At 43.0% G+C, this 24,256-nt stretch overlaps 1 protein-coding gene across 5 annotated transcripts in view; it reads left to right on the forward strand.

The window, feature by feature from the left end:
* The first annotated feature begins 6,406 nt into the window (after window positions 1–6,406).
* LOC115112531 (CUGBP Elav-like family member 3-B) overlaps window positions 6,407–24,256 on the forward strand; it is a 200,008-nt gene continuing 182,158 nt past the window's right edge. For all 5 annotated transcript variants that reach the window (XM_065011925.1, XM_065011927.1, XM_065011928.1 and 2 more), the window contains exon 1: window positions 6,407–6,926. In XM_065011925.1, the coding sequence (XP_064867997.1) occupies window positions 6,677–6,926 (250 nt within the window). In that variant the 5' untranslated portion in view covers window positions 6,407–6,676. The remainder of the gene's footprint in view (window positions 6,927–24,256) is intronic.

Below are 24,256 nucleotides of genomic sequence, written 5' to 3' on the forward strand. Positions count from 1 at the left end.
CACACACACACACACACACACACACACATACACACGGACAGATTGAGTCACCCATTATACCACTGCCCAATGGTCAACTGGATGATGCTGTGAAGCCCCCAGAGAAAAGTATCCTACATACTGACTGAGGAGACATTCCTAATTCAGTCATATTGTGATGTGGCTACATTTAGTCTTTGGCCCCCCCTGTTTATCTTTCATTCTCTGATGTCTTTGCCAGAGGATATATACCTGCCTCTCCTCCAAGGAGATTGTTATCCCACGTTTACAACCCACTGGTGCTTCGCCTTGACATTGACAAGACTGGAACTATCTTACTGACTTTAGGAAAGCTGTGATATGTGAATAATCAACCTTTCCCAAACTTAAAATGAAAATGTCGAAAAATGTACTGAAATAAAATAACATTCACACTTTATTTGTATAGTCATACTATCAACAAACTATCTGTTACGGTTAGGGTTAGGGTTAGGTTTAGAATAAGGGTAAGGTTAGGGTAACGGTTAAGTTTAGGGTTAGGATAAGGGTTAGGGTTGGAGGTTTAGGGTTAGTAGATAGTTAGTTGAAATGTTAGTGAGTCTGTAGAGCGTCTACAGATGGACTATCCAAATAAACTTTCCATAATATTGTGGCTCCGCCCCAGAATATGCATTTACATGCTTTTGAAATAGTATCGTTTTGCTCATGGTTCTACATCTGCATTCAAAGTAAAGCCTGATCCTATGCCTGCCAAGCAAGATCCACCAAAGGTTTTCATAGGTCTGTAAGCTACTCTTTAGCACAACCAGAACTACACGGCACTACAATACACCGCTCGAGAGACATCTCTGCTGAAATCAAACAGCTCATACAAGAGAAGCGCTAAAAGCTAATGAAAAATAGATTTGGTGAAAAAGGTTTATTTCTCTTCCCTCTCTCTCCAAACGCGAGGAGATGATGGAAGCCAAACAACATGTGCGCCAGCAGCTACCGAGAACAGCTTGTGAACTAGTTGAGTGGGCTCTGTGAAGCCGGGCTGCTATACGTGTGACTCATCTCATCGGTGTGAGCTTCAAACACCACACTGAATCACTGATCCTGCTGGGCCTCCACCAAAGTAAAAATAGACTGCCATGACAACTGTACGCTCGGCGCCGTAAAGAAGTCCATTAACATTATGTGATGCTGTTGTTGAGAGTTCTGGTGCGCCTCACCTCCAGCTGTCACCATAATACTGACTCATTCTCCACATACCCTTCATCAAACAGAATATGTTGCCTACTTCTACATATTGGGCATTGAGAGAAAAACATGGTGATGATTCTTTGTTCTCTGTGAATGGGCATGCCAGGAAGTGATCCTGCTGGCTGCTTGTATGTCAGTACTGTTACCTGTGATTCCTCAGTGGATCCCTCCTGCCATTGGGTGTGAATGGAGTCCTCCATTCTACTCTCTACTCACCTCACAGTACTGTGTAGATGCCCATGTTGTCCTCATCTGACTCACAGCGGTGTGTGTGTGCGTGCGTGCGTGCATGCGTGAGTGTGTCCGCGTCCGTGTGTGTGACTGCGTGTGCGTGTGCATGTGTGTGTGTGAGGGAGGGAGGGGTTTTCTCCACCAAACTGTGACATTGCAATAACCCAACAGCAGTGTATTCATATAGCTGAGTCGCTTTGTTACATCCAACATAATGCAACAACAAAAATGCATATTCAGATGTTGTTAAATGGAGAAATGTAACCATACAGAGAGAGCAAAATGCCTGAGTGCACAACATACTCCTGGGAACCAGGCAGGCAGAGAGGATTGTGGGATTCATTAGCTGCCAGGAAGAAGATGACTCATGGCGGTCTCCATGACCTGTTGTTTGTTTGTCTCTCGTTTATTCATTCCCTCTGTTTACTGCGACTCTTTAATGTGCAATGCAAGATGCCTGCTTGGCATTCAGTGGAACGGCCAGGCACTAACACTAGAGAGGACGCCCACCATAAAGGATATAAGTCCCTCATCAATGAGATGTAATCCAGCCTTTATAAATGAAAATGAACCAAGCCTAAAAAATCCCTCTATACGCAGCCAAGGCTTGGACCAACAAGTGGTATACTGCCACTTCCATTGTGCACAGGCAAATGAATGAATTTTGAGGGAAGTCAAGTTTTGAAAGCAAATGATTGCTTCAGAGAGAGTGGTTTTCTCTCCTGGGGCGTGTGGGGAAACAGTGCACTGACAGCACAACCCCTCCCCGAGGCAGCCAGCAGCAGATAGAGCCTGTGTGTTGGAGAAAGCTCCAGGATTACCATACCACTCCTAAATTCACATAAATACTATCACACCTCATAGAGGCAATAACATGAATATCAATGGCTCTTTTCTCTCTTCAATTTGACTCATTCTTACAAGATGGACAGTGAAATGTGTTCATGCCTGACTGCATTACACCTCGTCTACTCCCCGTGATCTGTTTAATTGGTTAATAATGAACACACACTGAGGTCATTTCCTTTAAAACCATTTTTCACTCCCAGGGTTGTCCGTCTCTGATTTGGGAAATTCAAGGCACTGAATCTATTTGGAGGTATTTCAAATAGCTTGCCTGTGACTTTTCCGGTGAGTCACCTTGAATACGTTGTGAATAATGTTTGTCATGAAAAAGGGATGAAGGGAAATGGGGTATTCAGGTGTGAAAAATCCTGTTGGACACATAATATTCTTCTTGTGTGCATTCTTTCTTTGTGAAAAGTTCACATGCCTCCACAAGCACAGCTTGGAACTCATCTGACTGCACTCCATCTGTGAGAGGCCCAAGCGCGTCGGTTCCCTCCGTTTCAGTACAGGTGGTGAGGCTTGGCAGCGACAAGCCTGAGAACCCTGTCAACCTTTCTGAGACGCCTCCCCGCACTCAAACAAAAAGATGTATACACAGCAGCAGCAGTGGCATAATAGGAGATAGCATGCAGCCAGGCAGCAGTACCTGCATGTCTGTTCCCCTGCCAAGCCGTTTGGAAGTCTTCACAGCTGTGCAGGCAAGGTTCCCCACTGAGAGACGACAAAAAGAAGGAAACAAAAAAAAAACACAAACCCAGAGGGCGACACTGACGTTACATTAGCTCTGCCTTTATGGCAATGAATGCCTCTGATGGTATTGACAAGGGGGCCTGTTGTGCTTTAATACCCCATTCAGCATGTAAACTCTGCAGGATCTTTTTAAAAACGATCTACAAAGATGTGATTAAATAGAAAATAAATTATTAAAGCTAACCAAAGCAATGCAATGCCAGATGTTACTAGAGCTTTTTAAATAACCCTCCTCTCCCCAAACAACAACCACACTCCTGCATACAGAGGAGAGGAACCTTCTCATACAAAGACAAATATGAAAACATCTGCAAGATCTATTTTGATTTCATTCAACATAGAGGATATGCTTGGGATATGTATTAAATATTGAATTGACCAGCACCAGCTGTGCCACCAGAGACTCTGGGTTCGCGCCCAGGCTCTGCCGTAACTGACTGCGACCGGGAGGTCTGTGGGGCGATGCACAATTGGCCTAGCGTTGTCCGGGTTAGGGAGGGTTTGGCCGGTAGGAAAATCCTTGTCTCATCGCGCACCAGCGACTCCTGTGGCGGCCCAGACGCAGTGTGCGCTAACCAAGGTTGCCAGGTGCACGGTGTTTCCTCCGACACATTGGTGCGGCTGGCTTCCGGGTTGGATGGCGCTGTGTTAAGAAGCAGTGCGGCTTGGTTGGGTTGTGTATCGGAGGACGCTTGACTTTCAACCTTCGTCTCTCCCGAGTCTGTACGGGAGTTGTAGCGATGAGACAAGATAGTAGCTACTAAAACAATTGGATACCACGAAATTGGGGAGAAAAAGGGGTAAAATAAAATAAATAAATAAATAAATAAATATTGAATTGACATACCATACATATATATTTTTTTTTTCATCATATGCATAGATGTTACAATCATGCAACAATCAATATTTACCGCGCCTATATAACTATGCATAAGATGTAATGAGAATATCTGAATGTTAACCACTAGTTAGGCATATATTCTAGATAGAATTGATGTCGGAAGTTTATTTACACCTTACCCAAATACATTTAAACTCAGTTTTTCACAATTCCTGACATTTAATCCTATTAAAAAATCCCTGTATTAGGTCAGTTAGGATCACTATTTTAAGAATGTGAAATGTCTGAATAATAGTAGAGAATTATTTATTTCAGCTTTTATTTCTTTCATCACATTTCCAGTAGGTCAGAAGTTTACATACACTCAATTAGTATTTGGTAGCATTGCCTTTAAATTGTTTAACTTGGGTCAAACGTTTCGGGTAGCCTTCCACAAGCTTCCCACAATACGTTGGGTGAATTTTGGCCCATTCCTCCTAGATAGAGCCACTAAGTCAGGTTTGTATGCCTCCTTGCTTGCACACGCTTTTTCAGTTCTGCCCACAAATGTTCTATAGGGTTGAGGTCAGGGCTTTGTGATAGCCATTCCAATACCTTGATTTTATGTCCTTAAGCCATTTTGCCACAACTTTGGAAGTATGCTTGGGGTCATTGTCCATCTGGAAGACCCATTTGCGACCAAGCTTTAACTTCCTGACAGATGTCTTGAGACGTTGCTTCAATATATCCACATAATTTTGCTCCCTTATGATGCCATCTATTTTGTGAAGTGCCCCAGTCCCTCCTGCAGAAAAGCACCCCACAACATGATGCTGCCACCCCCATGCTTCACGGTTGGGATAGTGTCTTTCGGCTTGCAAGCCTCCCCCTTTTTCCTCCAAACATAACAATGTTCATTATGGCCAAACAGTTATTTTTGTTTCATCAGACCAGAGGACATTTCTCCAAAAAGTATGACCTATGTCCACATGTACAGTTGCAAACTGTAGTCTGGCTTTTTTATGGTGGTTTTGAAGCAATAGTTTCTTCCTTGCTGAGCAGCCTTTCAGGTTATGTCGATATAGGACTCGTTTTACTGTGGATATAGATACTTTTGTACCTGTTTCCTCCAGCATCTTCACAAGGTCCTTTGCTGTTGTTCTGGAATTGATTTGCACTTTTCGCACCAAATTACGTTCATCTCTAGGAGACTTCCTGAGCGGTATGATGGCTGCGTGGTCCCATGGTGTTTATACTTGCGTACTCTTGTTTGTACAGATGAACGTGGTACCTTCAGGCATTTGGAAATTGCTCCCAAGGATGAACCAGACTTGTGGAGGTCTACAATATTTTTTCTGAGGTCTTGGCTGATTTCTTTTGATTCTCCCATGATGTCAAGCAAAGAGGCACTGCTTTTGAAGGTCGGCCTTGAAATACATCCACAGGTACACCTCCAATTGACTCAAATTATGTCAATTAGCCTATCAGAAGCTTCTAAAGCCATGACATCATTTTCTGGAATTTTCCAAGCTGTTTAAAGGCACAGTCAACTTAGTGTATGTAAACTTCTGACCCACTGGAATTGTGATACAGTGAATTATAAGTGTAATAATCTGTCTGTAAACAACTGTTGGAAAAATTACTTGTGTCATGCATAAAGTAGATGTCTTAACAGACTTGCCAAAACTATAGCTTGTTAACAAGAAACCTGTGGAGTGGTTGAAAAACGAGTTTTAATGACTCCAACCTAAGTGTATGTAAACTTCCAACTTCAACTGTAGTTATATCCTTCTCTAGAATATTTGCCACCACTGACTGATGAACAATTCATCTCTGCATAACCTGTTGCCTGGCTCTCAAAATAGCCTTACAGTACTGGAGTCATTCAGCATCCCATCAATAATCTCATCCCTGCCGTAATAGTGCACATCATCACCACTTAGGATCTCTGACCTAATTATGACCAAACTTTTGAGCCTTTCATAAACCATGATTACCAAAAACAAAACTTAATTAGTTGTACTTTAATATGACAACATATACATCAGTTATGTGGATTTTGATATGTATAGACAAAGTCCCGTTGATAATGAAGCGGGTGAAATTAACCCGTAGATCAGTCCAAAAACTGTTGAAACTAAACGGTAGCGCCAATTCAGCACCATGGACAGCAACATGTTAGGAATGTAGATACTGGGTTTTCTTTGAGCGCGCGACATCAAAACACAGCAGACAATAGCCTACACATATCTAAATGTGTCTTTCCTATTAGCCAGAACAAGGCTACCTGTGAGAATGATTATCTACAGAATTCAATTTCATACGTAGCCTACAGCGGCAAGGTCCTGTTTTTGTTCCTCTTAAAAGTCTCGAGCTTTCCCTTTACACAAATGTTTGGATTCTCACTACACCCTGTCCGCTCTCGGTCGTTCTGCCCTCCAATTGGCTAAACCGGGCTTGTTATGCAAATTAGCTAGGGGTCTAGTCAGAAGCCTACGAGCTGACGTCACTAGGCAGAGTGGCAGCTGACACAGGGAGAAAGAAACAGATTGAGAACGGGAAGAGGAATGAAAATACATCAAACATAAATAAAGCGAAATCAAAGCAATAGGATAGATTGAGAGAAAGGAGAAAGAAGAAGAGAGAAACTGTGTAAAAAGGGAGAGGGACAGGGAGAGAGAAAGAAGATACAAATAAAGTAGGGGGAGTTTGCAGTTGACTTTAGAGAGAGGGAAAGGGTGAAAGGGAGAGAGAGAGAGAGAGCGAGAGAGAGACCAGCCGCCGGCCCATTTAGGAAAGATGGCTACAGTCACTGCAAACGGAGTGCAGCAAGAGAATGGATTCAGCACCACGAACAGCGCCGGCAGGATGAACGGACTCATGATCGGTCAGAACACCATTCCAATGAAGGACCACGACGCCATCAAGCTGTTTATCGGACAGATTCCCAGAAACCTGGAGGAGAAAGATCTGAAGCCCCTTTTTGAGGAATTCGGAAAGATATACGAACTCACTGTGCTGAAAGACAGGTTTACTGGAATGCATAAAGGTCGGTTCTGGTATCATTTATTTGCTTCTGTATGCACGCAGCAACACCCTTTTCAAAAACAGTATATCTTTTTTAAAGCATTCGAGGCTCTAATGAGAGCATAAAAAGTGTAATTATTGTAGATGTTTGTGGCATGTGGGAGTTTCCTGCAAAGCAGTACGTTGTTACTATACACACACACGCAAACACAAACACACACACACACACGTGTGCGAATGAGTGCGCGCGGTTAATTGTCAGAGTGTCAACCCCACATCCGCTAGGATACTACTGTTTTGTAGCCTATGTCTGTGTATGTTTACATTTACGCTCATGTGCTGGGCTCCTAGTTAAGGGGTGGGACAAGGCATGTCTGTTTGCTTCACCAAGCCTGATAGTTAGATCGTCATAGACAGATAGGCTAAAAGATGCTCCGGAAGGAGGAGGACGGAAATCACCACTGGGAATGAGATGTTAGTTATTAGGGCTGTGTGACGATGCTGATGTGGCATTTTGAGAAGGCTAATGTATAGGTTTTAGACGTAATTAAGAGACCAAAATAACTGTTTAGATCACTGCCATGTATTGTAGTGGGGGCGGGGCCCAGGAAATAAAAAGCAACCAATGTGGCATAGCAGAGGCATGGGAACAGCATGGGGTCTCTCTCTCGTGCTCTTTCACCGACCGGGTCACCTCATTGTCCACAATGATCAGGAGCGATACTCTTATGTCATTATTTCATAGCGTAGAATACAGACTAAATGTGATTGATTATCCAGATGGTGTCCTTCTATTTCACTTCTGAAATAATATTACAACGCCGTACATTTAGCCGCTTATTGTTTGACAATAGTGTCTACCGGTAGCCTATAACAACATAATATCCCAATGTCCTGTGAAGTATAGGCTATGTCTTAGAATCGAGGTGGTTGTCTATTTAAATGCTAGTGTTATAGACCTAACGAAAGCAAATACTAAAAAGTAACTTAAAGGATACGTAATAGTATTATAATTATTATTATTAGTAGTAGTATTAGTATTGATTCATTATTTTATTTTAAATAATATGTGTGTTATTACTAAAAGCAGGCCTTATATAGCCTAGTTATATAATGTGTATAATTTCGTTATGTGGGGTGACATTTAAATATGTGTGCAAAGCTATAATAAAAGTCTCTCTTCTAATGATTTGACTAATCTCTTCTCCAGAAGAGCGCGCTTCCACTAATCACTGCGATACAGGTACAGCGCTGGGTTCGTCGTGGGACCAGTGCCAGCTAAATCATATAGTGCAGTATATAATTAAAGCTACTAGTTTACATTAATAGGTCATATTGTTAAAGAGCCTACAAGCCGTCAAGAGACAGAGAGGGAACCGTGACACAGAAATGCAGAAATTAGCGGCCGCCCAGCAGTGTCCTGCTCCCGGATCTCCCTTTACCCTGTGCCCTGAAGGTCTATGTGCGCCACCTGTTCCGTGAGTTAATAGTCACTGATGCTGGACCCACACACCCCGCGTTTCTCTCTGGAACATGATGATCGTTTAAAACAATATTCTCGATGTGTGTGTTTTCTACGTCTGCCTGTCCTTCGAACTCCATGAATGTCAAAGCTCCAGGGCTGTTTGCTTAAAGAAAGATACTCCTGTTCACAAGCCAAATTGTCTGCCCAGTCAAATCAGCATCCGCCGAGGCCACTCCTGTGTACTAGTAGCCTATAATGTAGGACATATTATGCATTACTACCCACCGACTCAAAGTCACATTGGGAGTGCGCGGGAGTTGGCTACATGCGTGCTGTCTAATAAGATTTCATTAATACATTTTATGGAGGAGTTTTCCCCCTCACATAGTCTTCTCGCCTGTGATATATGCCAAAAGCTTTAAATGTTCCCTACAGAAAGGCATGTGTAAAATATTTTTCTATAGATTCTATAGTTTTTACTTTAAAATAGGCTTGCAAAGGTCCTAAGCAATGGCTGATTCCGTTTTTTGGGAAAAATGCTTTACAAAAAAAGCCCAACTTTAAATAAAATAGTACTTCCTTGAAATAAAAACTATTTGATTTTAAGAGTTTTTAAATACATTTGTGATTTGCATTTACAATAATGTAATCCTCCATAATCGTAATCTATCCTATTGGTCAGTCTATGTTTGTTTCGTATTCCAATTTGGATTGGTCTTTGGGCTCATAGAAGGGCGTTTTGAAATGTATAAAACCCACATTTCTTTTGGTCTTTAAATCCCAGTGAAGGCAAAAGTCTGATATGCATTGGTTTCAGGTCTAGACTACTTTCACATAAACTCTTTTCTCAACTTCCACTGCCCTCCAAGAGTTGCTGATTTTCCTCTTCATCCTAGTAGGCTATGTATACGGAAATACTTAAGGTATTGGTAAACTTACAATTGGCAAAATATAACCAAATGCAACTGTAAATCGTGAATGAAGTCTTACATGCTGACTACACCTGGCACGCCAGTGCGTCCACGTGCGCCACCGCACACGTTTTGATTTTGTCTACCCACACCAGATGCGATCAGGACACGCAGGTTGAAATGTCAAAACGAACTCTGAAACCAACTCTGAAACGAACTCTGAAACGAACTATATTAATTTTGGGACAGGTCGAAAAGCATTACACATTCATTGCAATTTAGTTAGCTAGCTCGCTAATTTGTCCTGGGATATAAACATTGGGTTGTTATTTTACCTGAAATGCACGAGGTCCTCTACTCTGACAATAAATCCTCAGTTAAAAGGGTAAACTGAGTTAGCTTCTAGTAATCTCTCCTCCTTCGGGCTTCTTCTTCTTTGGACTTTATATGGCGGTTGGCAACCAACTTTAAGGTGCATTACCACCACCAACTGGACTGGAGTGTGGACCTCAGTTCATTGTTCAATCACCCATGTGGGTATATACTCCTAAAAACGAATGAGGAGGTGGGAGAGACGGGACTTGCAGCGTGTCAAGCATCAGAAATAGAACCAAGTTCTATTTTAGAGCCTGGCTATGCATATACTCGTTAATGCACGCGAGCAGTGTGGATGCAATGATTGAATAACATGTATGTGTACATTTATTTTGGTCAGCAGGTTAGTTAGCTGTAATAGCTTACAGTAGCCTACACTCAAATCATGCAAATACACTGAGTAAACAAAACATTAAGAACACCTGCACTTTCCATGACATAGACTGAATGATGATCCCTTATTGATGTCACTTATTAAATCCACTTCAATCAGTGTAAATGAAGGGGAGGAGACAGCTTAAAGAGGGATTTTTAAGCCTTTAGACAATTGAAACATGAATTGTGTATGTGTGCCATTCAGAGGGTGAATGGGCAAGACAAAAGATTCTAAGTACCTTTGAACGGGGTATGGTAGTAGGTGCCAGGCGCACCAATTTTACTTTGTGAAGAACTGCAACTCTGCTGGGTTTTTCACGCTGTTCCTCGTGTGTATCAAGAATGGTCCACCACCCAAAAGGACATACAGCTAACTTGACACGACTGTGGCAAGCATTGGAGTCAACATGGGCCAGCATCCCTGTGGAACGCTGTCGACACCTTGTAGAGTCCACGACCCGATCAATTGAGGCTGTTCTGAGGGCAAAAAGGGTTGCAACTCAACATTGGGAAGGTGTTCCTAATGTTTTATACACTCAGCGTATATTTAGGAACATCTGTCGGCACATCTATGCTTATTTAGGCACATCTATACTTCATCTTTCACTGAGAGCTGCCTATGATGGAGCCGACAAGTTGGTGGAAAAATATGTAGACACCTGTTATTAGTGCTGAGTGATTGGTGCTTTTTGAAGTCGGTTCGGTTTTGGTTAGATTATTATTGGGGCGGCAGGGTAGCCTAGTGGTTAGAGCGTTGGACTAGTAACCGGAAGGTTTCAAGTTCAAACCCCCGAGCTGACAAGGTACAATTCTGTCGTTCTGCACCTGAACTGTTCCTAGGCCGTCATTGAAAATAAGAATTTGTTCTTAACTGACTTGCCTAATAACAATTAAACAATAATCATGGTTTTAGATTTCAGTTTAGATAATTTGTTAAAACATTAAATGCAATATACATGATGTGGGTTAAATTCTGTAACAACACACAATACAACAATGAACTAAGTCCCATCATGATAGTTACTGCCCATTTCCGCTTATAGCTTACTAACCGTTGTTTATTCATATTACTTTACTTTAATAAAATATTTAAGTTGTCTATATTACATTTGTTTTAGTTGAATTTCCAAGTCAGCGTTTCTCTATAGAGCTGCTGCCTATGCTGTCTGCCAAAATCACTATTTTAGTAGTTCTTCAAAGTAAATAATGCATAGTTTTACTGCTGAATACCAACTATCAATCACTTAGATTATGTATTTTCAGGTAGAGATACCTTGTGAAGCAACTGCTCTCTATCCTCTCAATTGTGCATTCTTCTGTCTCTTCTTTCCCTCTCCCTCTCCCTCTCCAACTCCCTCTCCCTCTCCGTGTGTCTGCCACCAAACAGACTGGACAAGTAGGCGTGCAATGGATTATGGTCATTGTAATTAATTACCACGTTTTCTGCACTAAACTAGGTAGAATATTGGCCTGTTGGAAACTACAGCTCCCTACTACATCACACAGTTTGGGCTTGATCTGAATTCTCTGGGCATTGAGCTCACAAAAAAAACAGAACAAAATGGAATTCAAATAATTGAACCGATGTTGGTCAATTAGTTGTTTAAATATTGAAAAATAACCGACATTTGAGTTAATTGCTCAGCACTACCTGCTATAGGTTGTTTTCAATAAAACATCACAATACGGTGCAGAGAGTTCGATTTGACTTCTAGGGGTCAAGGAGACATCAAACTCCGCTAAAACCATTGACAACTGAATGCCGTTTTCAAGGGATTGTTAAATAAATGTTATAACTATTTGGTTTTAATATCATCACCTCTTGAAGAGTATAGTCAGAACGACACATTTCCAGTTATTCCACATTTAACTCTGTCATCAGAGTTATACAGCAAGTAACTGCTTTTTATTTCACCTTTATTTAACCAGGTAGGCTAGTTGAGAACAAGTTCTCATTTGCAACTGCGACCTGGCCAAGATAAAGCATAGCAGTGTGAACAGACAACACAGAGTTACACATGGAGTAAACAATTAACAAGTCAATAACACAGTAGAAAAAAATGGGCAGTCTATATACAATGTGTGCAAAAGGCATGAGGAGGTAGGCGAATAATACAATTTTGCAGATTAACACTGGGGTGATAAATGATCAGATGGTCATGTACAGGTAGAGATATTGGTGTGCAAAAGAGCAGAAAAGTAAATAAATAAATAAAATAAAAAAAACAGTATAAAAACAGTATGGGAATGAGGTAGGTGAAAATGGGTGGGCTATTTACCAATAGACTATGTACAGCTGCAGCGATCGGTTAGCTGCTCGGATAGCTGATGTTTGAAGTTGGTGAGGGAGATAAAAGTCTCCAACTTCAGCGATTTTTGCAGTTCGTTCCAGTCACAGGCAGCAGAGTACTGGAACGAAAGGCGGCCAAATGAGGTGTTGGCTTTAGGGATGATCAGTGAGATACACCTGCTGGAGCGTGTGCTACGGATGGGTGTTGCCATCGTGACCAGTGAACTGAGATAAGGCGGAGCTTTACCTAGCATGGACTTGTAGATGACCTGGAGCCAGTGGGTCTGGCGACGAATATGTAGCGAGGGCCAGCCGACTAGAGCATACAAGTCGCAGTGGTGGGTGGTATAAGGTGCTTTGGTGACAAAACGGATGGCACTATGATAGACTGCATCCAGTTTGCTGAGTAGAGTGTTGGAAGCCATTTTGTAGATGACATCGCCGAAATCGAGGATCGGTAGGATAGTCAGTTTTACTAGGGTAAGCTTGGCGGCGTGAGTGAAGGAGGCTTTGTTGCGGAATAGAAAGCCGACTCTTGATTTGATTTTCGATTGGAGATGTTTGATGTGAGTCTGGAAGGAGAGTTTGCAGTCTAGCCAGACACCTAGGTACTTATAGATGTCCACATATTCAAGGTCGGAACCATCCAGGGTGGTGATGCTAGTCGGGCATGCGGGTGCAGGCAGCGATCGGTTGAAAAGCATGCATTTGGTTTTACTCGCGTTTAAGAGCAGTTGGAGGCCACGGAAGGAGTGCTGTATGGCATTGAAGCTCGTTTGGAGGTTAGATAGCACAGTGTCCAATGACGGGCCGAAAGTATATAGAATGGTGTCGTCTGCGTAGAGGTGGATCAGGGAATCGCCCGCAGCAAGAGCAACATCATTGATATATACAGAGAAAAGAGTCGGCCCGAGAATTGAACCCTGTGGCACCCCCATAGAGACTGCCAGAGGACCGGACAGCATGCCCTCCGATTTGACACACTGAACTCTGTCTGCAAAGTAATTGGTGAACCAGGCAAGGCAGTCATCCGAGAAACCGAGGCTATTGAGTCTGCCGATAAGAATATGGTGATTGACAGAGTCGAAAGCCTTGGCGAGGTCGATGAAGACGGCTGCACAGTACTGTCTTTTATCGATGGCGGTTATGATATCGTTTAGTACCTTGAGCGTGGCTGAGGTGCACCCGTGACCGGCTCGGAAACCAGATTGCACAGCGGAGAAGGTACGGTGGGATTCGAGATGGTCAGTGACCTGTTTGTTGACTTGGCTTTCGAAGACCTTAGATAGGCAGGGCAGGATGGATATAGGTCTATAGCAGTTTGGGTCCAGGGTGTCTCCGCCTTTGAAGAGGGGGATGACTGCGGCAGCTTTCCAATCCTTGGGGATCTCAGACGATATGAAAGAGAGGTTGAACAGGCTGGTAATAGGGGTTGCGACAATGGCGGCAGATAGTTTCAGAAATAGAGGGTCCAGATTGTCAAGCCCAGCTGATTTGTACGGGTCTAGGTTTTGCAGCTCTTTCAGAACATCTGCTATCTGGATTTGGGTAAAGGAGAACCTGGAGAGGCTTGGGCGAGGAGCTGCGGGGGGGGCGGAGCTGTTGGCCGAGGTTGGAGTAGCCAGGCGGAAGGCATGGCCAGCCGTTGAGAAGTGCTTATTGAAGCTTTCGATAATCGTGGATTTATCGGTGGAGACCGTGATACCTAGCCTCAGTGCAGTGGGCAGCTGGGAGGAGGTGCTCTTGTTCTCCATGGACTTCACAGTGTCCCAGAACTTTTGGAGTTGGAGCTACAGGATGCAAACTTCTGCCTGAAGAAGCTGGCCTTAGCTTTCCTGACTGACTGCGTGTATTGGTTCCTGACTTCCCTGAACAGTTGCATATCACGGGGCTATTCGATGCTATTGCAGTCCGCCACAGGATGTTTTTGTGCTGGTCGAGGGCAGTCAGGTCTGGAGTGAACCAAGGGCTGTATCTGTTCTTGGTTCTGCATTTTTGAACGGAGCATGCTTATCTAAAATGGTGAGGAAGTTACTTTTAAAGAATGACCAGGCATCCTCAACTGACGGGATGAGGTCAATGTCCTTCCAGGATACCCGGGCCAGGTCGATTAGAAAGGCCTGCTCACAGAAGTGTTTTAGGGAGCGTTTGACAGTGATGAGGGGTGGTCGTTTGACTGCGGCTCCGTGGCGGATACAGGCAATGAGGCAGTGATCGCTGAGATCCTGGTTGAAGACAGCGGAGGTGTATTTGGAGGGCCAGTTGGTCAGGATGACGTCTATGAGGGTGCCCTTGTTTACAGAGTTAGGGTTGTACCTGGTGGGTTCCTTGATGATTTGAGTGAGATTGAGGGCATCTAGCTTACATTGTAGGACTGCCGGGGTGTTAAGCATATCCCAGTTTAGGTCACCTAACAGAACAAACTCTGAAGCTAGATGGGGGCGATCAATTCACAAATGGTGTCCAGGGCACAGCTGGGAGCTGAGGGTGGTCGGTAGCAGGCGGCAACAGTGAGAGACTTATTTCTGGAGAGGGTAATTTTCAAAATTAGTAGTTCGAACTGTTTGGGTATGGACCTGGAAAGTATGACATTACTTTGCAGGCTATCTCTGCAGTAGACTGCAACTCCGCCCCCTTTGGTAGTTCTATCTTGACGGAAGATGTTATAATTGGGTATGGAAATCTCTGAATTTTGGTGGCCTTCCTGAGCCAGGATTCAGACACGGCAAGGACATCAGGGTTAGCAGAGTGTGCTAAAGCAGTGAGTAAAACAAACTTAGGGAGGAGGCTTCTGATGTTGACATGCATAAAACCAAGGCTTTTTCGATCACAGAAGTCAACAAATGAGGGTACCTGGGGACATGCAGGGCCTGGGTTTACCTCCACATCACCCGCGGAACAGAGAAGGAGTAGTATGAGGGTGCGGCTAAAGGCTATCAAAACTGGTCGCCTAGAGCGTTGGGGGCAGAGGATAAGAGGAGCAGGTTTCTGGGCATGGTAGAATATATTCAGGGCATAATGCGCAGACAGGGGTATGGTGGGGTGCGGGTACAGCGGAGGTAAGCCCAGGCACTGGGTGATGATGAGACAGGTTGTACATCGGCAAGTGCAGGCTTCTGCTGCTTGACAGGGAGAGCCCACGAAGAGCATGCTGTATAACTCTGATAGAGCTAAATGTGCACAATTGTATTGTATGGAATTATCGAAAATGTGTAGTTCGGACTGTGCTCACAATATATGCTCACAGTTCACATTGATTTAGCAATCCCAGCTGTAAGAGCCGATGCTGGAGGCGAGAAGCAGCTACGGAGAGTGAATGTTTAATCTTGCACAGACATGGAACAGGACAGGAACACCGTCAGAACCAGGAAATACAAAGACATATGACAAATAATGCTGAAGCGGGGAACAGACACATATAGGGGAGGAAATAGCACAAGTGATTGAGTGCAGGTGAGTGCAATGAATCGCTGATACCTGTGACGAGGGAAGCAGGTGTGCGTAATGATGGTGGCAGGAGTGCGTAATGCAGGGCAGCCAGGGAAGAAGAGCGGGAGCAGGCGTGACAGTACCCACCCCTCTAGGGGTGTCACCCTTCATCCCACCTGGTCTAGTCTGACGGGCCTGCCGAGGCATGGGTGCTGGACCAGCCGTCTGGGGCGTAGAAGCCCGGCGAAACGGCAGAGGCGTAGGAGCCTGGTGAACCGGCTGAGGCGTAAGAGCCTGACGATCCAGTCGAGGCCTGACAGCCTGATGATCCCGCTGGGACGTGGGAGCCTGATGGGCCGGCTGAGGTGTAAAACCCTGACGATCCAGCGGAGGCCTGACGTGGGATGGCCGAGCCAACCGGGGCAAGGAGACCTCTCGAGCCAGCTAGGGCGTGGAAGCCCGACGAGCCAGCTGAGGCAACCCCTTGTTCCCTTGGCTGCAGCACCCGGAACCGACGTCACCACCAACCAAAACACCAGCACTCCCTGATGCTTAATTTGATGGCTTCAGCATTCTGTAAGAACCGGCGCTGGAGATGAAAAGCAGGTGCGGAGAGTGAGCATTTAATTTACACAGACAGGGAACAGGACAGGAACAGCGTCAGAGCAGGGTAGTACAGAGACATACGACAATCAATGCAGAAGCGCGGAACAGAGCTGGGGAGCAGACAGATATAGGGGAGGAAATACAAAGGTGATTGAGTCCAGGTGAGTCCAATGAATCACTGATGCGCGTGACGAGAGAAGCAGGTTTGTATAATGATGTTGAAAGGAGTGCGTAATGATGGTGACAGGAGTGCGTAATGATGGTGGCAGGTGTGCGTAACGATGGTGGCAGGAGTGCGTAATTCCGGGCAGCCTGGCGCCCTCGAGCGCCAGGGAGGGAGAGCGGAAGCAGGCGTGATAATGGCACATGGTTGTCAATCATTTTTGTGGAGCTGCGGGTGTCCTTGCCCCCAGCATGCAAATTGAACGCGCTGCACCTTATTGGGACATTTGATTGATAAAGACCTATTAAAATAAGAGCAAAAAAGTATCCTATTCTTATGTCTCTGTCACATTCAACTAAATGTGGGTTGCATTCAAATAGGCCACAGGCTATATTGAACCATAACCCTGTCACATAACCAAGACTTAGCAAGCATAGTAGGCTATTTTAGCAGGCCTATACCATTGAAGAAGTCTACCAACAATGGCTGTGCATAGGCCTTCAGCACATTTTGTTTCAGCAACGTGACATCCCCTCCCTTAGACCAAGAAACATGTCATTGAAATGCCTCAGGTGGTTAAGGAGTGTGTCATCACCGTCTAGACTTAATGATGAATTAATCATTCAATTAATGGATCATCTTCTGCTACACCATTCATACTCAGAGTGATATAACACAGGGTTGCACCATCATTTTGGATCTATGAAAATGTCATGATTTGGGGAGGTATAATGTTGTTACTCATGATTCGGGGGGGTATAATGTTGTTACTCATGATTTATGCATGTGGATTGCGGTGTATCAACCTGAACAGTTCTGTGTGTCATGAATACTGACTCTGGGCTTTTTGAATTTCTCTAGTGCCTAATGTGAATTTATTTTGAATTCCTCAAGGTCCATTTATGTGTATATGCATTTCCCAAATGTTAATGCGGTGAAAACATCTGCACATTTCATTTAAATGTTTGACTGTAGATTCATTTTTGTGACCATATCTTATATCTGCAATTTATTAAGGGGATTTGATGGTGATTCGATGTTTTGGTCATGGGGTGAATCCTGTGGATACTATAGGGAGTAAGGACTGGACAGTGTAGTCTATGGGGACTGGACAGTGTAGTCTATGGGGACTGGACAGTGTAGTCTATGGGGACTGGACAGTGTAGTCTATGCAGTGTTTGACACTATTGGATGGGATACAGGTAGTGTATGTGAGTAGCACTGCCATTGTCCAGGTCGAGCTACTTGACCTGCCTTAGCATCAATCATTCCCTATGAGCCCCACATTATCATAATGGTTAGTGTCAGTCTGGGAACACATCCATTGTTCAGACATGCTGGATATGGGTGGGGGGGGGCAAATCTTCTGCTTGAGTAGCGTTATCTATCACTCGCTCCTTCCTTCTCCAGCAGCTCAGAGAGGTGGATGGCACTCCGTGGAGCCCCACCACACGCAGCTAGGGAGATGAGATGCTAAGAGTGATTTAGGTTTGTCATTCATTCTCCCCTCCCCAACAGGCAGGCCAGAGTGTATAATTGGCTACAAATGCCTTTGACAATTTCACCTTAAAATCCACAAAAGCATTTAAATGTCAAAGCAAGAGAGAGAGAGAAGGACTATAACTCTGAAACATTCTTTCACCCAAAAGCCTCATCATTACAAATGTGAATCAAATAGCTAGAAGAGCATCCTAACAGTCTTTTAATAACTGTGTCTGTAATCCACTGCTCTTTCAGGAACATGTCTGTGCTCTAAGACGTGGCCATTAGTTTAGAGTGTAGTGCACTGCTGTGAGATGTGCAGTCTCACGGTCAGGCAGCTGGTTCCCCCTTTACATGAATCACACAGTGACGGAGCAGGTGGGTGACAGTGATTGGCAGGTACTCAGTTGAATGACAGGTGTAGGCCAGTCCACAGATGACCTCTCTGATCATTAGATAGAGAGTGTGTGAGGGAAACAGGGCCCTGTTTTACTGCATGAAAATAGATAGATACCCACACACTGTGGAATGCTGCCACAGTTCTATTGGGCAACGATTCGAGCCGAAGGTCTTTGTTACCCTGGACTAAACATGGCCGTGTGCTGTGATGTAGTTGCTGTCTCTGCTCTTCACCGTCTCACTGCCTATAAAAGACAGACACCCCACAGTTGCTGGGTTCAGTTGACTATTTTAATTTAGAGAATTGAAGCACTTATGCTGAGGCAGGCAAGTTTATCTTTCAGGAAATGAGTTTGTAATAGTTTTCAGAAGAACATTGCTGCATCAGACGTCTAAGAAAGAAGCAATCCAAGAATAGCAATTTTCAGCAATTTTCATTGAACATGACACCAATGTTAATGATTGACTTGCAATTTGTTTTGTTGTTTTGTCAATTACAGGTACAGATACCTGATGCAAGTAAACACAATTTACTGTAATTTAAAAATGCCTAAATGACAGCCATGTTTTTGTACTGTAATTAACATTTACAAGTTAACAGTAGACACAGTAGAAATAAAAGCCTATTCCTTATTACAAAATCTGTATTTTTCATTTATTGACTCCTATTCCTTTTTTTGGGATCAACATTTTATTTATTTTCAAAGGAACAAAGACAACAACAAAAAGCAGCAGGAAAGGTTACATAATTACAGTAGAATAGACCACATAGTCTATACACACATATATCGGCCACCCAACTGCATCAACCCACCATCCATCCCCTCCTGGCGACCACCCCAACCCACCCAACCTGATCTCCATGAAATTAAAAACTAAATCAAGCAATTGTGATAAAATAAGCGGGGTACACTTTTGCACATGAGACCGAAAATGAACAAGTAACAGGCAATCTGTTGGGAAATATACGCACTATAGTAGTTTGATGGTTTCAGCTGCAGATAACCAGCTGTCAATTGTTGCTTGGCTATAGCCCCATGGATCCTAGCAGTGGATAGTTGTAAATCAATTATATCTACAAAAGGGCGGATCCAATGGGACATAGCCAAAGAATGTGGAGGTTGCCATCTTAGTGCCAATATCTTTTGAGCTGCTGTCAAACCAGACAACATGATACGTCTTTTCTGTAATGACATGATAAGTGGTGAATTATCATTAAGTGGTAACAGTTTGGGGGAACAAGGTATAGTCATATCAAGTACGCCAGATAAGACAGAGGATACCTCTTCCCAAAATGTCTCCACACCCTTACCCCTCTCAGTACATATGCGTAAAGGAGCCCAAGCAGAGGAGGCTGTTGAGGGGAGGACGGCTTATAATAATGGCTGGAACGGAGCGAATGGAATGGCATCAAACCATGTGTTTGATGTATCTGATACCATTCCACTGATTCCACTCCAGCCATTACCACAAGCCCGTCCTCCCCAATTAAGGTGCCACCAACCTCCTGTGAGCCCAAGGCACCTTGGTTACATAGATCACACAGAGGAGAGGTTATGATTTTCATCAAATGACATTTTCTTGGTGGACGGTTTACCCTGTGTATGAAATGGAAAGTGTTTCCGCTCATGATTGGGGTTCTTAGATGAACCCACTAAGTCCTCCCATGCAGTATCCCAACAAATAGGATAATCAAAAGTAGATAGTTCGCTAATCCATTGATTCTTAAATGGTACTGATTTGTAAGCTGCAACTAACATAACCGTATACGGATCAAACCATTTGAGTTAGTAGACATGGAATATTCTATGTAGTTCATGTTGTTGTTGGGGGGGCATGTCTCTTGGTCTGAGGGAGGGGATGTCACGTTGCTGAAACAAAATGTGCTGAAGGCCTATGTACAGCCATTGTTGGTAGACACCATACGCCCGCATTGCTGATCTTAAACATAGATAAAATAAAGAAGAGGTACCAGGTAATTGAAATATAGCCCTAAGATCATCAAAGGCTTGCAAACCTTCATCTCTAAATAGATCATCCAAACATGAACACCCCTATCCTCCTATAGGGGTGAATGATACCGCCAGAAAGAAGGGAATGATTGTGGAAATTTGGTGACTGAGCATACCACTTGTGAATTGTGTTAGAATTATTTTTATATTAAGCACAAAGCACAACAAAGGAAATTAGTGGTTCAAAACATAACTTTGCTTGTTTTAATGGTACTGCAGAATAGACAAGATCCTGAAGTCTGGGTGGTAAAGCCAAATTCTCTTCCATAGTCTCCAGGACATTAAAGCATTTGAATCAAACCATGCTGAAAGGGGGCATAGCACAAAAGCCCAAAAGTAAAACAAACTTCTATTCTACTGAGCCATTTACTTTACGTTCAGTTTATTATCTTGTATTATTTCATATTGTTGTTGCATTGTCGAGAAGGAACCTGCCAGTAACATTTAGTTGGACGATACGACACATACGACTAATAAAACTAGAAACTAAAGTTAGGCAGAGAAAGCCCGCCATCTCCCTTGTCACGATGCATAGTGGATAGTTTAATTCGAGGTCACTTACCTTTCCACACAAATTGAGAGGCTAAATACAAGATATTGTCCAATAATTTCTTTGGTGGAGCTAGTGTAATCATTGCAGAGAAAAAGTTAATTTTGGGAAGAATATTCATCTTAATGATGGATATTTTAGCTTGTAGAGAGTTGGGAAGCTGTAAAGATTTAAAAAGGTACTCTTCTACTCACATATATTTGGAAATGATTTAATGCCATGTTTTGAGGAAAATATCTATACAGTATACCCAGATATTTAAGCATCATCTGTCAGAGCAGCTTACCGACCATTGCACCTGTACACAGCCCATCAGTAAATAGCCCACCCAACTACCTCATCCCCACACTGTTATTTATTTTTTGCTCCTTTGCACCCCAGTAGCTCTAGTTGCACATTCATCTTCTGCACATCTATCACTCCAGTGTTTAATTGCTCAATTGTAATTATTTCGCCACTATGGCCTATTTATTGCCTTACCTCCCTAATCTTACTACTTTTGCAAACACGGTATATAGACTTTTCTATTGTGTTATTGACTGTACTTTTGTTTATTCCATGTGTAGCTCTGTGTTGTTTGTGTCACACTGCTTTGCTTTATCTTGGCCAGGTCGCAGTTGTCACTGAGAACTTGTTCTCAACTGGCCTACCTGATTAAATAAAGGTGAAATAAAAATATTAAAAAACAATATAAAAAAAACAATTTAAAGCTCTTTACCAATGGGATGTGTTTGGGTACCATTGACAGAGTGAGTCCTAAGCTTAATGACATCATAGCTGATTTTGTCCAATTCATTTTGTACCCTGAGAGGGTGCTATAATCATCAAATGTAGAGAGTATGTGGTAATTATGAGACAGCATTATCAGTGTACAGAAGTATGCCATCCCTATGTAAGGAGGGTGCTGTCTGATTTTCTGTGTTAGCAGTTCGATGGAAAAGGCGAAGAGCAAAGGCGAGATTGGGCATCCTTGGCGACAGCTTCTGGATACGGGGATTGCCCCCTGTGTGGACACCATGGCAGAAAGATTTGCATATAAAACTTGAATCATGCTGATAAACTTGGTTCCTAAATTAAATCGCTTAATACCGACCATAGAAAATCCTACTCTGACCTATCAAACGCCTTCTCAGCATCCAAGGAGAGAACGGTACATGGAGATCTAATGTCATTAGTGGCATGAACCTGTCCCAAATGGGACCTACCAATGTGGCTCATGTACACAGTGCAATAGTACTATAAAAACGTCTTTCTTCAGACACATACAGGTGGAAAGATCCCTGTTAGGGGTATCATCTCATGCAAGACCAAGGGAGGAATCCATCTCATCACCTGTTCATGTGGAAAAGTCAACGTAGGACAAATGAAAAGACAATTAAAACAACGCATAGCTGAACACCGCAGCAAAAACATTGACTATCCAGTAGCAGCTCACTTTGTTGAAGCTAACCATCCCATCTCCTCCCTCAAATACACAGGCATTGATCATGTTGTTCTACCAAGGAGAGGAGGTAACATCGAGATCCTACTACTACAAAGGGAGGCTTACTGGAGATCCTATCTAAAAACATTGACCCTTATTGGTCTGAATATTGACTTTGATCTCAGGCCCTTATGAACACATTTTCCTTTATGAACAAGTCTTATAAATTGAAAAAATATTTTTACAGCTTATTAGCGTACACCTAATATGTTCCCCCAGTTGATGACGTTCCTTATATATTAAGGTTGAACCAAAAGATTACATGTAACAAAAATGAATGAATGAAACAATAATGTATGTTGATGCTAATATGATGTACAATATTCCATTATGTTTCTATATGATAACAATAGCGTAATATATTTCATATGCCATATACTATTGTTTAACAGTTTCACTAATTAATTTGAATTAACTTACTAATTTTGACACACCCCTCACTACTGTCATTGGTTACACTAATTGCACTGTGTGTCTACATAACCTGGTTCAAGTATTCATGACATTACCCCGAGGAAGGCACAGTGATGCCGAAACGTTGGTAAATACCCATTCAATTGCTGGGAGATTATATATGGAGTGTGCGACTACTTTATTTTGATAGTTGATAGTTTATTCGTCGTTACTCAGCACCTTCACACACAACTATTATTCTGGGTGTGCGCTAGCTCATGTTTTTTTTATTAGTGGCATGAACAACATGTAATAAACGACACACATTACCTAAGGCTAGTCGAGTTTTAATAAACCCTGTCTGATCGTGATGCACTAGTGTCGTCACACTGGATTCTAAACGGGCTGAGAGAACACTAGCATACAATTTAACTTCCGAGCACAACAACGACAAAGGTCGATTGAGCTACCCATTAGAGTGTGATCTTTATTGGGCTTCGGAAGTACCGCCATCATTGCAGAGTTTACATCAATGTGAAAAGATCTCTTGTCAACAGAAGTCAGAATCAAATCATGTAAAAATAGGCCTAATTTATCCCAAAAGGCAAGGTAGAATTCTGGGATTGGCCTTTTTTCATATTTGTTCGTGCCTGTTTAAGTTCATCCAATGAAATGGGTTCCACAAGGGATTGTGATCCTTCGTTGGAAAGGTAAGGAATATCCGCTCTTAGTGCCAACACCGCTCAAAGTAATATCAGATTTATCGAGCCCTCAAACTCAACTCTGGACCTCGAAGCCAGTTACACCAGGTAGTTTCATTGTTCCCCTCTAATCAGGGACTGATTTAGACATTGGACACCAGGTGGGTGCAATTAATGATCAGGTAGAACAGAAAACCAGCAGGCTCTGGACCTCATAGGGTAAGAGCTCAATACTCCTGGCATAGAGTATTCAGCTAAAAAGAACCAAAATCTGCATTGATTTCCAAAGGATTAGTTAACAAGCCATTCTGTGCTTTCATAGCTGTAATACTAGAGTATTTCTCACTGCTTCTGAGTCTCATTGCTGAAAGAGGCCTTGGTTTATCCCCATTCAAATAATAGTTATGTCTGATTGGATGAATGAACAATTCTGCCCTGTGTCTGAGCAAAGAATTACATTCTAATTTAACTGCATCTATTCTTTTCTTTTTGCCGTCAGAGTAAGAGATTTGTTGTTCTCGTTCCAGATTAGCCAAACATGTTTCTAGTTTGTTAATTGTTGTCATTATGGTTTTATTAAGGTGAGACACAAATGACACTGACAAGTTCCTGATAAATCCCTTTATAGACTTCCATAGGATATGGGCATCTTCAACAGACCCATCATTCTGTGTTAGATAAACATCGAGTTATTTTCCAAATAGTTGCATTATGAGTA

Source organism: Oncorhynchus nerka, linkage group LG27 (assembly GCF_034236695.1).
Source record: "Oncorhynchus nerka isolate Pitt River linkage group LG27, Oner_Uvic_2.0, whole genome shotgun sequence".
Taxonomy (NCBI): domain Eukaryota; kingdom Metazoa; phylum Chordata; class Actinopteri; order Salmoniformes; family Salmonidae; genus Oncorhynchus; species Oncorhynchus nerka.